This window comes from Mesoplodon densirostris, chromosome 11, assembly GCF_025265405.1.
Source record: "Mesoplodon densirostris isolate mMesDen1 chromosome 11, mMesDen1 primary haplotype, whole genome shotgun sequence".
Taxonomy (NCBI): domain Eukaryota; kingdom Metazoa; phylum Chordata; class Mammalia; order Artiodactyla; family Ziphiidae; genus Mesoplodon; species Mesoplodon densirostris.
This window is the reverse complement of record NC_082671.1, coordinates 64,121,266-64,136,262: the sequence shown is the minus strand read 5'-3', so window position 1 is coordinate 64,136,262 and position 14,997 is coordinate 64,121,266. Positions and strand designations below refer to the sequence as shown.

The following is a 14,997-nucleotide window of genomic DNA, read 5'->3' as shown; positions in this document are numbered from 1 at the left end:
AAGCATCCTCACCTTCAGGGAAATCTTGTCATGATGTGGCAGAAGAGGACATGGTTTTGTGGAAGCCTAATGACATAGTCTTGCCTGGTATGGGGCGTCCTGTTCTCAGACCAACTTCATCAAAGGTTCCTGATGTATGTTCTGTGGCCTACTAAGTAGTATGCTTTGGAAAGTTTGCCAGTACATAAATTCCTTGCCATAAATGAGTTTGTTGTCTAAAAATAATTTTTAAAAATATCCTGGAATCAAAATTAAATGTAGACATTATATATAGCAGACATATTTGTTATATGTATATTATACATTTTATATTAAATATAGATATATATATTACACATCTACAGGTATATTAATATGTAAAACACCATTTATCGATATTACACATGTAGTTTTGTCTGTACATACATATATATCCTGAAAAGTCAGTAAAAATCTTTTATCATTTAAATTGTTTTAATTTAAATAGTTTAAGTTTTTCAGTGCCAGTTCCTTTAAAAGCTTATTTTTTCATTCAACAAATACTTACTGGTTCCTTCCATGTTCTAGGCCAGAGTTTTGCAAACCTTTTCTGTAAAGGGCTACATTTAGTCAGTAATTTTGGCTTTGCTAGCCATACTATCTCCATCACAACTCGCCAGCTCAGCCGTTGCAGCATGAAAGCAGCTGTAAACAATTCATAAATGAATGAGCATGGCTGTGTGCCAATAAAACTTTATTATGGATACTGAAATTTGAACTGCAAATAATTTTTGTGTGTCACAAATTGGTATTCTTCTTTTGATTTTTTTCCCCAACCATTTAAAAATATGAAAACTACTTTTAACTTGCAGCCATGCAAAAACACGGGCCATAATTTACCACCCCCTGTTCTCAGCAGCCTTCTAGACACAGCAGTGACCAGAGCAGAGTCCCTGTCATAGCGGGGCCTGCGTCCCGGGCACCTGCAGGACTTTAAGTAGCACTGATTTCGATAACTGAAGGTTAGGTGGCATCTTTCTCATCAGACAGTTCCAGGTGTAATGTTTTAACTCACCTAACTTGACTTTAAAAGTGAATTTGGCACATAAATCTGCTGGTTGTGGACTCTTTTTCTGTCTCGGTTAGTCCCCCAGCCTACATCCTTCTGCCCTGCCCTGTCTCCTCACCTACCTGGTGCAAGGCTGCAGGGCTCAGCGTGGAGCCCGCGTCCTCCTGAATCCCGATATCCCGATGCACTGCTGCCGCCACACGAGTGCTCGGGGGCGGGCAGGGACCACTTCTCGCTTGGACTCACCAGGCCCCGTGGTTTCCAGGTGCTCAGTCCCACGCCCATCTCTGTGGCTCCTTCAGGACACCACGTGTTCTGATGAAGAGCTGGCTGGACTGTTGAGTCCTCACCCTAGTGCTGATCGCAGGGTTCTTTGAAGGCAGTTTTGTAACAAACAGGCTCACGCCTTCTATTTGGAGTCGCCATGGAAACGTTAGAAGCTGTCTTTCTAAAGCCAAGCAGACAATAAAGCACTTCGAGTGTTAAGGATTAGAGGCTCTAGAAGATGTTTAATTTTCTCCCCCACTCTTGCTTGCTTTCTGTCTCTGTAGAGAGGGAACAAGAGGGTGATGTGAATATTAACTGGGGCACGCTTTCATCTCCCTGTGACCCTCGAGGCTCGGCCTTTCCTGCGCTAACGAGGGGAGTCGTGCATATTCATAAGCCGGGCTTGGGCATCAGACACAGCTCGCTGCTGTGGAGGGCGGTGGTGCGGCTTTCCGTGCTTCTCTTTTCAACGCAAACGTTATGAAAGCAACGACTATTAAAATTTGGTTTTTTAATTATTATTAAGTCGGAGACCCTAGACAGTAGTGCCAAAATGTTCCCACTGGAAATAGGGACAAATTAGAGGACCTTTGTGTGGTATTTAATTTATAGGTGGACAGTACAAACCCCAAAATGCTCTGCTCGCTTAGGGTAGAGATGTAGCGCACACCTTTTGTAGCTGCCCAAGAAGAGCGTGAAGCGGCATGTCGTGAAATCCTCCTTAAAGAGGAAATAAGATCAGTTTCACTTACAAAGAATATGAACTATATACATTTAAGTGAAAGTGTTGGGGGTTGCACTGTTGTTGGTGTGTCTCTGATACTCAAGGTGGTGGAAGGGCATTGACCCCACCGTGGCTGTGGCCTTCCTCCCCCGACCCCTCCCAGGCCCTCCACTTAACGTCTTCTTGCCCTTTGAATACCGCTTTCGGAAGAAGACTAAATTGCCTTTGCTGCCTTGGGCTCCAGTGCTGCTTCCGCTGGGTTGTTGATATGGTGGCTGTACCAGGAACCCTCCTCCTTGTGAGACTGGTGACGGTCACGTTCATTCCTGAAGCCGTGCGGCCCAGCAGGTCTGTCCATTAGGAAAATCATCATTAATCTCATCCTCTTCCGTGCTCCTTTTTTCCTGCGTATAAAACGGGGATTGTGTAAGTTTTTCTACAGAAATGAGATACTAAACACTTCTTAGAACACCGTTATGCGACTTCCACAAAATGTGCTACTTACCCCCGCAGATGAACATGATTGAAATCCACCCTTGCATCTGTCCACATGGGGATTCTCCTGTGTTTTGTTGTCATGGACCTTTTATTTACACGGTCCAGCTTCCTTGCCCAAGTTGCATTTACTTTCATCTAGTCTCTCAACCCTGCAAAGCCCTGAGTCAGGAAACCACGCCAAGAACTGCTGCAGAAGGAAAAGCACAGCCTGTGTGGGTCACTACAGTGCCACAATGCCTTCCTACACGCACGCGTGTGCGTGCACGCACACACACACACACAGTGAGTGGGAGATAGCGTTTGCTCACTTGGACATCAGGCAAACATTTCCCAGCACCGTTCTTGGAACAGAGGACAGAAGGGTAAATAAGACATCACACTTGCTTATGAGGAGTTCACAGGGTGTTGAGGCGGACAGAGATATAAACACATAATCACAGTTCACGTGACGTCAACAAACACATTGAGAATCCACTCTGTGTCAGGACCTAGCTGTGTACTGGGGATCTAGAGGTGGATTCTGCGTGGCTCCTAGCCTTGAGAAGCTCATAGACACCTAAGCAGATAAGTAAGTGCAATGTGATGAGAACTAGTTTTAAAAAAAAAGGGGGTGGGGGAGAGTGTTTTGGAAATACAGAGCGGGCGCGCCTAGCTTATGCTGGTGACGAGGGGTGGCTGGGACAGAGAGGGTGGGCTTCCAGGAGCATGAGCTCGGCTGTGCACCCTGGGGGGAAGGAGCAGGTGAGGGGAGGCGTGTCCTGGGGCAGGGCCTCGTGTGTGGACAGACAGAGGTGGGGCCTGGTGAGGTGATGTTGACAGAGCCTGGGGTGTGAAGGGCACCTGGCAGAGAGGGATGCGGGGACCCTCTGCAGGGGTCTTATTTGCCCTGTAACTGAAACCATTTGACAGTTCGAGCTCTGGATGGTGGTTCCTTCCCCCAGAGACACTCGGCATTGGCAACTGGCAGTGACAGGGCTGGCATCACATTCCTCGATTACAGAGCCAATCAACCCTCCAATTTTGAGGTGCTTGCGATACATTTCTGGGAACTTCCCTTTTCTTTCAGTTATATTTAAGCTTCCTGGTTAGGAAGCTTCGGGAAGCAGCGTTTTGCATCTGTCGTTTAGCGTTAGAGAGTTATTATACCTATGAAATAGAATTCTCTAGGCTTACATGCTTTCTTGCCTAAATTTACCCTCAGATGTTCGCTTTGCCAGTCGGTTCTCATGATCACTGCCTCCCCCTTTTCCTGCAACAAGTAAGGAAATGGATTTGAGTAATGATGATGTCCTGCATGAGAAATCAATTGTAGCAAATGATTCATTGTTGAGAAATGTACTGATGTGTTGGAAGTTTCTGTCGCCTGGGATCATTATTTTTATTCTCTATCCTGTCACAGAGTGGGGGTTTGGTGATGTGGCAAAGAAGGAGAAACGCAGATTTAGGTTTTATGCGTTTGAGTATTTGTGTGGATTCATCTCCAGGAAAGGAGTACAGTCTTCTAAAGGACCTGGGCTTTATCATGAGAGGATGACAGGTAATGGCGAGATGAGAACATTTTCCCACCAAAGGGTGCGGCTAACTATAGAATCACATCAGCTGGGCACCAGCAATTCCCGTTCTTTGCCCTTTGGAACAGGTTAGCCATTTATACCCCCGAGTGGTTTTGATGATAAGCCTCTTAAGACCAAGGGGTCATTTACTCCACAGCATTTGCTGGTCCTCTTCCCCATGCAGCCCCGTGGCCCGTCCTGGAGGAGCTGGAGAGGCAGGCCGGCCGGCTGGCAGCTAATTCCTGTGTGAGGTCCGAGTGTGATCAGGACTGCGGGCCGGTGTGGGCCCTGCTGGAGGGACTGACAGGCAGCAACCACGAAACGCTTCCTGAACACCAAACTGGTGCATTTCCTGTTTCATTTGCCTGACTTCAGTCTCAGGCTCACTTTTTAGTTTTCTTTGAGGTTATTGCACTAGGGGAACAGTTTGATTCACTTTCTTTGTGCATATGGCGGCCTCTCTCTGTGGCTTCTTGTGTCCAGACGAGGAGCCAGAAGTGTCTCGGCCCCAGCCTCACCGCTGTGCTGGGACACGGGACGCGATCAGGAGTGCCGACTCTTCAGCTGCAGGGCCCACCTCTGATAGCTTTTGGGGGCACAGAGGCCCCAATTCTGGCATCAGGAGTGCCTGCATGGGAGACGTCTGGTAACGAGGAGAAAGGGCTTTTTTTCCTGCTACCTTCCATCTGATCTTGGGCGGGGGGGCCTCTTTTCATTGGAAAAAGTGTTCCACGCTTGGCACTTTGTTTCTTCTGAACCAACAGAGGGTGCCAGGCCCACTGTTCTTGGTATCTCCCTGTGTCCCTGGATCCAAGACTACAGCAGTTTTTATACAGCCTTTAGAGAAGGACATCTAGCCGCAACGTAATGCCTTTGTGAGGTTTACGCAGCTCCTGGTAACTAAATCAGAGGCTTCAGAAAACAATGCAGTGATTCTATATTCTTCATAAGGTGTCTTCTGTCTGCTGTGAAAGACGCTGCGCACAACATTTAAAATTAGGGCCAGGGCACAGTAAGGCACAAGGATTCAGACTGAACAGGAAATCCTTCAGAGTCTTTCTTCATCTGTAAAATATGGAATGAGGGAAATTCCATGGTGACTCCCAGGAAACAATTCTTATCTGTAACTGGGCTTACTTTAAACAAGATGATTTTCTTGTCTGATTCTAGCCTGACATCTTCATGACTCACTCTGTAATGCTCTTATTCCTTGCCTGGTGACTCAGTAACATAATTATCCAACGTGCGTGTGTGTGCGTGCGCACGCATGTGCAGTCCTACACACAGGCTTGTGTTCACATACTTCACATGTGACTGCTCTAAGCCTTTGCTTCCTCGTTTGTTCATTCAGTTAAGTATCTCTGTCGGCCGGTTGCTGGACATCTCACACACACACACACACACATTGGACATACATGTGTAGATGCGTGTCGTATACCTTTTTCATTATTTCTCGCTTTGCATGCATATTCATAGCACATCCTCAAGAAAAATGTGTTGATTCTGGGTTTTTAGTGTTGCTTGCTCCTCTCCTCTTCCAATAATGCTCGTGTGAAGTTCTAAAACAGGAAAGTACATTGGCAGATTCCTTCACTCTGGTTCCAGTTCTAACCCAGTGGGTGGTGTATGCCATCCGAAACCTCACGGAGGACAATAGCCAAAACCAAGATTTGATTGCAAAGATGGAGGAGCAGGGCCTGGCAGATGCGTCCCTACTTAAAAAAGCGGGCTTTGAAGTTGAGAAGAGGGGTGACAAGCTGATTCTGAAGTCTACTAGTGACACGCCTCGGCTGGTAAGTATGCCAGAAGGAGTGGGAATTCCCTTTCAGTTGGTAGAAAGTGGTCCCCCACTTCCCCATCACCTTGGGCGTGACACAGTTCCTTCATAAGAACATGGATGGGAGTAATTTTGCCTTCTAAGATGGCAAAGAAAGCCCTAAATTTAATTGCAAATAATTTTTCGTTCAGGCTTTATGCTGCCATTTTCTTAAGAGAGTTGAAATTTCAAACTTGTTCTAGGGGAAAGTTAGAAAATCGTATCAAAATTTTCACGTGGTCTAAAAGTTTTTGGCAGTAATTAGACTTTCTTTAAAAGATAGCTAATGTTGAGCAATGAAAAGAACAGAAAACTCCTTGTATGATATTGAATGAGTTGTTTCAGTTTTCTTTCCATTACTTCTATCGTTGACCAAAATTCTCTGTATTTTTTTTCATTTGACTGTTCTTGTAAATAGCTCTGTTACATCTGTTTTGTTTCTTTTTTCTTCTTAGTGAATGAACTCTCCATCCAAAACTCTGAATTTTTGGAATCTGTTTCATGGATTTTTCATCTTCCGCAGTATGTGAAATTGCTAGTGTTTGAAGATTTATTAAGTACAAATTCAAGAACCCGTGAATCTTTTAGACAATAGAGTTAAATGCGTATAAGCTTAAAAGTGCAAGTACATGAGTATTCTGTGGTTTCTTTGCTTTAAAAACGTAATTGTCTGGTTTGCTTTTGTCCCCGTGGATACAGTGTGCGTTTAAGTGATATATTGTACTTACTGTGGCCGCAGTTAATAAATTCCTCTTGTTGAGCGCATGTCCCTTCCTTGGCAAAGACTTGGAAGTTTGCTCGGGTCCACTTGCTCCTCGGCAAGTCGGCCTCCTTCCCTTCATTGTCTCTTCTCGTGGGGTTTTCTGGGCTCTGGCAGGCAGTTGAAGTAGTTTCTCACTGTGATTAATTCTAGCAATCTCTTTTCACCCCTTCTGCCTTTCCAAAACATTGACAAGACTCATTTCCAGTTAATTAATTCGAGAGATGCTGAAGAATAGAGGGCTGTCCCTCTTCACTTTAGGTCCTGGGCTGTGTTGTCACTGAGCCCTGTCCCTTTGGAATGTGGCGGGAGTGAGCGGGTGAGGGAATGTGGGGGCCATTAACTCTTCCCGTTCCAGATCACCCTAGACCTGGGCTTCTCCAGACCCGTGATGTTTACCAGCCAGTGCCTGCATCTTACCCACTGTTAAGGCTGTAAGTGGGAAGGAATAGTTCGTGGTCGTCTCTGTGTGCCGGGCCACAGTATTAAACGTTCATCCGTGTCTTCCTCAGTTTAAAAAGCACCAGTCTTAGAAAGGCACACCACTCAGTTTGGGCCAGGGCTTCACTGGAATTGCAAAGGTAGCTTTGAGGAGGTGGGAGGTTAATTGACCTGCGTCTGTCTGTCTGTCTGTCTGTATCTCTCTCTATATATACACACACTCAGAGGTAGAACTGGATTAAGTGAGCACTAAAATCTTGGTAACCACCCAGATCATTAATCAACAAAAACTCTCCTGGGAGGTCCTGTTGCAGAGCTTAAAACATGTTATCTTCTTGAGCAGCCATGTTACTAAACTAAAATATCTAGTGAGATTTTGCACAATTCCTGTTGAACCTTCCAAAATGAAAACAACGACCCAACCAGAAGTTCTACAGAAATACCAACTGTTCCAAAGTAGAGTGCTCCTAAGTTTTTGTAGCCATACTTAAATTGCTTTGTAAAAAACAGCTTTAAGCATGTTAAGAACAAAATAAAAGTTTTCCCATGTGCGATCTAATGCCCTCTATATAACTGAAGAAATACCAGCTTCTAGGACTGTGATAATCTATGAATAACATTTTTTTTCTCTCATTTGTGACATTCCGTCAGTAAAGAATCCTTTGCAAAATTCAGAATGCACGAAGAAGTCATTCTCTTCTGGGACACAAAGAGTTAAAACCTTATTCTCTAAATAGAAGTCTGGCCAAAGGGAAAAAGCAGTGGGGGTCCCTTTTTCCTTTTAACAAGTTTGCAATAGACACTTCTTTTTTTCTTCTCTCAATGGATGTATGCACACCAGTGGCATCACACAAACATGTCGGTATAAGCCATATAATAACAAACACAAATAAATAAAAGGGAGCCTTGTGAGAATACAGAATGGGGTGATGGTTATGTGTTTTCTAAATAGGAAATGTAGGGCTTGCATAGTGAAAACATGCCGATGGCTGCATTGTGACTGCTTTTGATGCCTTTGGACAGATTAATTCCTGAGCACAACAGCTTCCCTGTCCTCTGCCAGCGGACTTAGAGCTTCTGAGAACCTTGTTTTACATGCTACAGAGGATTAAAGCACCACCTCAATCAGTCATTTAGAAGGGGAAAAAAAAAGGCAGGCCAGCCTTACAAAATTTGTAAAGAGACAATGGTCACAGCAAGTTTTGTGACCGTATTATTGCTTTCAAGAACAAACGGACAAAGCAGTTCAATTTTTTAGCCTGCTTTATTCTAAAAGGTAGCAGAGAAAGGCTTTTCTGCTTGACATCGAGTTCAAGTATTTGCAGAATGATTTCTTTAATACCTTAATAGTGGGTGTTAATATTTCAAAAATACTTATTTTCTCAATTTTAGTAATAAACCATTAGAATTTGTCCACGTGTCCATATATATGAATACATCTCATGGGTTTGGCTTTTTTGGAAGCGAATGCCAGATGCATTTTTGTTCAGTAACTTCTGAAGCTAACCACCACGCTTTGGAAACTGCTGAAAGATGTCCATTTTGCAAAATGGGAGGTAGAGGAATGATTGAGGTCATTTGGGCTACCAATTGGTAAATCTTAAATCAAAAAATTTAGATTTTACATATGTCTATCTTGTGTCCATTAACTTCTGAAGGCACTGATCTACTGCTCTTATAGCAACACCTGGGATTTAAATGTTACTTAAGTGATTTTTCACTATCCTTTAATTATATGAATAATGATAAGATGAATAAGTAAACAAAGGTGTTGGGACAGAAATGCCAGTTTTTGTTTGCAAGAGGAAGATGTAAATATATATATTTTTTGCCATCAATAAGTTCTACACATAAAGGAATCATTTTTTGTATGAGAGGCAGTAAAATTAAGACAGAATTTTTAAATGCGGAGAAGGGAAGGAAGTACCTTAACATTTAAAGTCTACCACAGAACCAGTCCTTTGGAGGAAAAAGCCCTCTCAGTGCTGTCCAAGGTTCTGATCATTTCAGCTCCAGTGGCCTGAATATGGAAAATCAATTAAAAACCTTTTTTAAAAAAAGTTCAGATTTTTTCCCTTGTACTTATATGATAGAATATCTGTTTTTTTCTTCCCTGCACATTTTAATATATTTATTTGGATTTTTCAGGTCAAATATTATCTAGATGGCATTTTACAGTATAAATTTGATTTACCGTCTACAGTATATATGAATTTTAAAGGAAAGCTTTTTCTGTAAATGTAGTGGTTACAGTGTTAACTCATCCGTCAGACTTTCCTCATCACAACCAAAGACAATTATGTCAATGGAAATGACTTTCTGAAGGTTTTGATAGTTGTCTATTCTTGCTTAAATTGCAGCCATAAATTAGGAACATTAAGTTAAATGTTTCTTTTTTTTTAAACAACGTAATGTACATTCTTCATCTATATATGAAATTGTGTTATGCTTCTTTTACTTCAGTTAGGCGAGAGCTTGCTTGATGTTTTACAGCCTGGATCTAGTTTTCACCGCCGCCGTGTATAGCATGGTGGTTGAGAGCATAAAGTGAGTGAGGGCCTGGGCCCTGGGCCCCAGGCCCCTCCTGCAGCTGCGCAACTGTGGGCAGATTCTGTCATCACTAACGTGGGGCTTGTCACACCAGCAGCGTCCAGGAGTGTGTAGGAGGATGAACACAAACGAGCGTGGAGCGCTCGGGACGGTGCCTGCCTCGTGGGGAACGCTCGCTGGTGCTGGCTGTGTTCTTGCTGCAGCGACACGCACTTCTAAGCCTCTGACACCTTCATCGTGAGCCCAGCTGACGGACATGCGTGGGAACTGCGCCCGGTCTCTTGCTCCCCCTCTAGCCACAGTGCTGGGCATACAGTAGTTGCTCACTAAGTGTGTTTTGTGTCTTTAGCAGATACCTGTATGATGCTTTCTGTGTACCACACGACGTTGTCAGCACCTTAAAAATATTCATCACTTTATCCTCATCGTAATTATACAGTCTGTTCCAGTATTAATCCCATTATATGGATGAGGAAGTTGAGTTGCAGAGGTTAATGCCCGGGGTCACACAGCAGTAAATGGTTAATGATTAATTGCTGTGGTTAATTAGAAGGGAATGAATGAGGGGGAAAATATGGCTGCTTTCCCCAGAAGCATAGAGAGTAAATGTAGCAGAAATGCCTAAGCTGTGGCTGTAGACGGGAGGGCCAGGGGAGCTTCATGGGTAGAGCACGGGCTTTGCAGTTAGAACAATCCAAGCTCAAATCTCACCTCCACTTCTTGCTAGCTGCGTGGCCGTGAGCAGTGTACCAGGCAGGTCCTGGGGATAGAGCAGTAAACAAGACACAGTCCGTGCTCTTGTGAAACTTACATTCTGATGAAAATGACAAAAGTTAACAAGCAAACAGATAAAAACAAGAGCGTCACATATTGTAGTAAATGCCATAAAGAAAATAAATAAGGTGAGGATATAGGTTTAGTTTTGACTTTCAGGTGACCAAGAAGGCTAACAGCAAGAGAAAATTCACTCAGCTTAGACAGATGATTCTTTTCTTTCCTTTAAGTAAGCTAAGTAGTAATTGTGAGCAACAGAGGGGAGGGACTGTGTTTCCAGGGACTGTTCTGTCAGTTTCTATCCCTCCCTCCCTCCCTCTCTGTGCCTCGCTGTCCCTCGCTCCCAGCCAGCCATCTAGAGACCACTTGTGGATGTTCTTGCCCTGATCTGCACAGCGGTTGGAGCCATCATAAGGTCAGCATGCAGTGGTCTGTCCTCTTAGTGAGTGGTGAAATAAGCAGACAAAAATAATCAGGAAGGATAGTAAACATTTGATCAATGCTGTTGGAGGGTTGCCCCTATTTGACATGTAGAGCAATACACGCAACAACTGCAGAATACACATTCTTTTAAAGTATATATGGAACCACTTACCAAAATCGGTCCTTTTGCCATGCCATAAGACGAATCTCAACAAATTTCGAAGGATTGAAATCACACATAGTATATTCTGACCCCATACAACTAAGCTACATATCAATACCAGGAAGGTAACTCGAAAATCCCCACAATTTTAGAAATTAAATAACATTTCTCAAATACCTAAGGTTCAGATGAATAAATGGGAATTAAGAAATATTTTTAACTGGATGTTAATGAAAATGCTACATATCAAAGATTGTGGGCTGCAGCTAAAGCTTTTCTTAGATGATTTATTACCTTAAATGCATATGTGAGAAGAGAAGACAGAAAACCAGTAACCTAAGCATTATCTTAAATAGTTATAAAAAGCACTTAAAACCACAGTTGAAGATTTTTAAAAAGAACTTAAAACCACAGTTAAAAGAATAAATATGAGAGCAGAAAATAATTAAACAGGAAATAACCACAATAGTAATATTTAAAAACACACACACACAAAAAGATAAAGCCAAAAATTGGTTCTTTGAAAAAATACATTAGATTGAGAAAACTGTGGTAAGACCAATAAAGAAAAAAGAGCACCTAGAAAATCATTATCACTACAGATGTCGTGGACATTAAAAGTCCATAAAAGAATATTGTGAATATTTTACATTAGTAAATTTGAACTTGTGGATGACATGGACAAATTCCTTAAAAAAAAAAAGACACAAAATGAAATAAAATCTTATAATATTTAAAATACTGAATCTTTAAAACTTCCACAGAGAAAACTCCAGGCTCAGCTTCAGCAACAGATTCTACCAAATTTTAGAAATACTGCTAACCACACACAAACTCTTCCAGAAAAAGAGAACATTTCAGAACTCTTTATAAGGCCAGCATGATCCTGATATCAAAATCTGAAAAGTTTATTGGAAGAAAAGCAATGGCCAATCTCACGTGTGAACATAGATCCACAGATCCTAAACACGTTATTAACAAACTATTTTAGAGATGCAAGATTGGGATGACATTTTTTTAAAGTAGTAAACTGCATTAACAAGACAAAATCATAATTCATGCAGAAAAAAGTTCACAAAATTCAACATCCAACATATTATTAAAACACCTTAGCAAATTAGGAACAGGAGGGAAGTTCCTTATTCTGATAAGGAGTCATCTACAAAAACTCCCTCAGCACATACCGAACTTGATGAAGAAATGTTGAAAATTGTCCTCTTGACATTAATAAGGCAAGGTTAGTCACAATTCACCACTTATGTTGGAAAGGTGAAATAGCCGATGAAAAACATCCCAAAAAGGAGGTGGAAGGGTAGTAATCGGAAAAGAACTCAGGATTGTTTATATAGCTAATGCAGAAGTCTGTGCATAAAATGTTAGGAAGAATCAATGAGTATAGCCAGGTTACTGAATACAAGGTTAATATAGAAAGATGCATTGAATTTCTACAGACTAGCAACAAATATTTAGAAAGTAAAAATTTAAATTCTGAAGGAAATGCAAAAAACCACGAATAGCCAAGACACTCTGAAAGAAGAACGCGATGGTTGAAACTATTCAAAGTGAGATTCCTTAGAACAGTATTTTATTGGCACAAGGATAAGTAAATGGACCAAGGAAGCAGAGCAGAGTCCAGAAACAGACCCTCACGAATGGAGACTGGGTGTATGTCTAAAGTGGCATTACAGAGCCTGGGGAAAGGGTGATCTTTCCAAAAAATCCCGCTGAGACGGTTGAACATCTACAGAGGATAAAGGAAATTGACCCCTACCTACCTTGTACCATATGAACATATCAGTTCCTAGTTGGATTGTAAATCTGAATAGTAAAAGCAAAATGCTAGAAATTCTAGAAAATAAGTCTCACAACCTTAGATAGGGTAAGAATTCTTAACTATGTTACAAAAGCGATTAAAATGGACTTTATTAAAAACTGAAGAATCACCTTTAAGAGACTGAAAAGGCAGTGGGAGGAGTGATTTGAAACATACGTCATTGACAAAGGGTTCACATCCCAAATATGTAAAGAAAGAATATGTATCCATTAAAAACTTAGAAAAAAAATGGGGACAAGACCTGAACAGGCACTAGACACAGAAGATACCCATTTCGCCAACAGACATGCAAAAAGGTACTTAACCTCCTTAGTAATCAAGGAAATAATTAAAACCACAATGCAGTACCACTGCTCCCCACCAGAATAGCTAAGACCAGCAGTGCCACGCGGATATTGGTGAGGATGTGGGGCACACGGGACTCTTGAACGCTGCTGGGGGAGTGTAAACTGGCACAACCCTGTAACCGCTTTGGGAAACAATCTGGCATTCACTATCTGCTAAGTTTGAAGATAAGCGTAGAGTGTGACCGGCGATTCCACTGCAAGGATCATACTTGACAAAAATATGTGCGTCGGTGAACCAGAGGCACAGACGAGGTGCAAACGTTCGTTATTTGTGACGGTCAGGACGTGGGAACAACCCAAGTGTCCTCAGCAGTGTCACGGTGACATCAGCAGTGACACACTCACGGAGTGTGAGACTCTACAGCCACACTCAGCAGGGGTGGGTTCCCAATGTCGAGTGAAAGACGCCACACACAGATGATGACTGTATGAGTGTTAAAGTTCATCAGCAGATAGGACCGTAGAAGCAAGGAGAGCAGGCACATGGGTGTGGTCACTTTGTGATCGTTCACTGAGCTGTGCACTTGGTTTTGTGTCCTTCTCTGCATGTTCTATATTCCACACTAACAAAGATGCTCCCCTGCCCCCCCGGGTGCAAGTTGAGCTGCTGTACAGAGACCCCAAGATACTGTGGCCCCACCAGACTGATGCTTCCTTCTCATCATGTGATGAGTGGCCTCTGGGCTGTCCCTCGAGGTAGACGGGCAAGCGGGCTGGGGACTGAGAGCCCTCGGTGTCGGCAGGAGCCCAGTTCCTCTGTGTCTGGTGGCTCTGCCGTCTCCTAGGGTGCCACCTCTGCACAGCTGAGGTTGGGTGACTACCGCATGCCTATTTCCTGCCTTTGGGAAGAAGGAAGGAGAGGGAAGGGCAAGCGCACATCTTACACTCTCCTGTTGGTGCGACTTTAGCCCCGTGGCCACACTTGGTCCTGAGTGAAGCTGGGCCGGGCTGTGTCTAGTTGGGTGGCCGTGTGCCCTCCTCAGGGCGCTGGTGGTCCCTGACCACAGGAAAGAGGCTGAGTGGGTGGTGGGGACAGTTGGCAGGGTCTGTCACAACACCCAGAGTTGTGATGTCGAGACCTGCATGGGAGGGGTTTCATCTCCCAGCCCTTCTTTCTAGTGTCCCCAGCCCCCTTCTTGTGCGGCCCAGGGCTGTTTGGGCAGATGTATTTGGCTGGAGTGTCCTGAAGGATAAGGCAGCCTGAGGATACACTCCGCACTGCCCGGGGCGGGTGTCAGGGGTCAGGCCTTAGGAGCCAGCCGTGTCCGGATCCCAGCGCTGAGCATGAAGGCTGGGCAGGAGCCAGGGCAACTCGAGAAAGAAAGAGAAGCCAGGGCACGGGCAGAGAGTGGGGGATGGCGATGGGGGTGAGGGGGTGTGAAGCCCAGGGTGCCTTCCCTTCAGTAGGAGGCCCCCGCGGCAGGGAGCTTTGGGAGTCCTTGCTTGAAATGCACAGGTGCCGTGGCCAGGTCAGGGCCTGGAGGACTGACTCGTGCAGTGAGTGGCTCACTGTCTGGAGGGCCAGGAGGGCGCAGCAGGTGAGGCCCCGGGGCTCAGGGAAGGCGGGGTGGGGCCCCCACGCCCTGGAGGAAGGCCTGCAGGCCTGAAGGTCCCCGTGAGCCTTGGCTTCCTTGTCGGTAAAATGGCGAGGATGCTGTGGCGCCTCTGTGTTAGGTTCTCAGGGACACGGAACCTACAGGATGTGCACACACACCCTGAGAGGTTGACTGAAGGAGCTGCGGCCTGTGGCGGCAAGTCCAGGAGGACCAGTGGGGTAAGTTCAGTGCGAAGGCCTGCAAGCTCCATCCCCACAAGGAGCC

The 14,997-nt window shown here is 44.2% G+C and overlaps 1 protein-coding gene across 1 annotated transcript in view; it reads left to right on the top strand.

Moving 5' to 3' along the window:
- Positions 1–6,645, top strand: part of ATXN10 (ataxin 10) — a 160,210-nt gene extending 153,565 nt beyond the window's left edge. The window contains exons 11-12 of the mRNA XM_060113591.1: positions 5,675–5,862; positions 6,341–6,645. Of these exons, the coding sequence (XP_059969574.1) occupies positions 5,675–5,862; positions 6,341–6,343 (191 nt within the window). The 3' untranslated portion in view covers positions 6,344–6,645. The remainder of the gene's footprint in view (positions 1–5,674; positions 5,863–6,340) is intronic.
- The last annotated feature ends 8,352 nt before the right edge of the window (positions 6,646–14,997 follow it).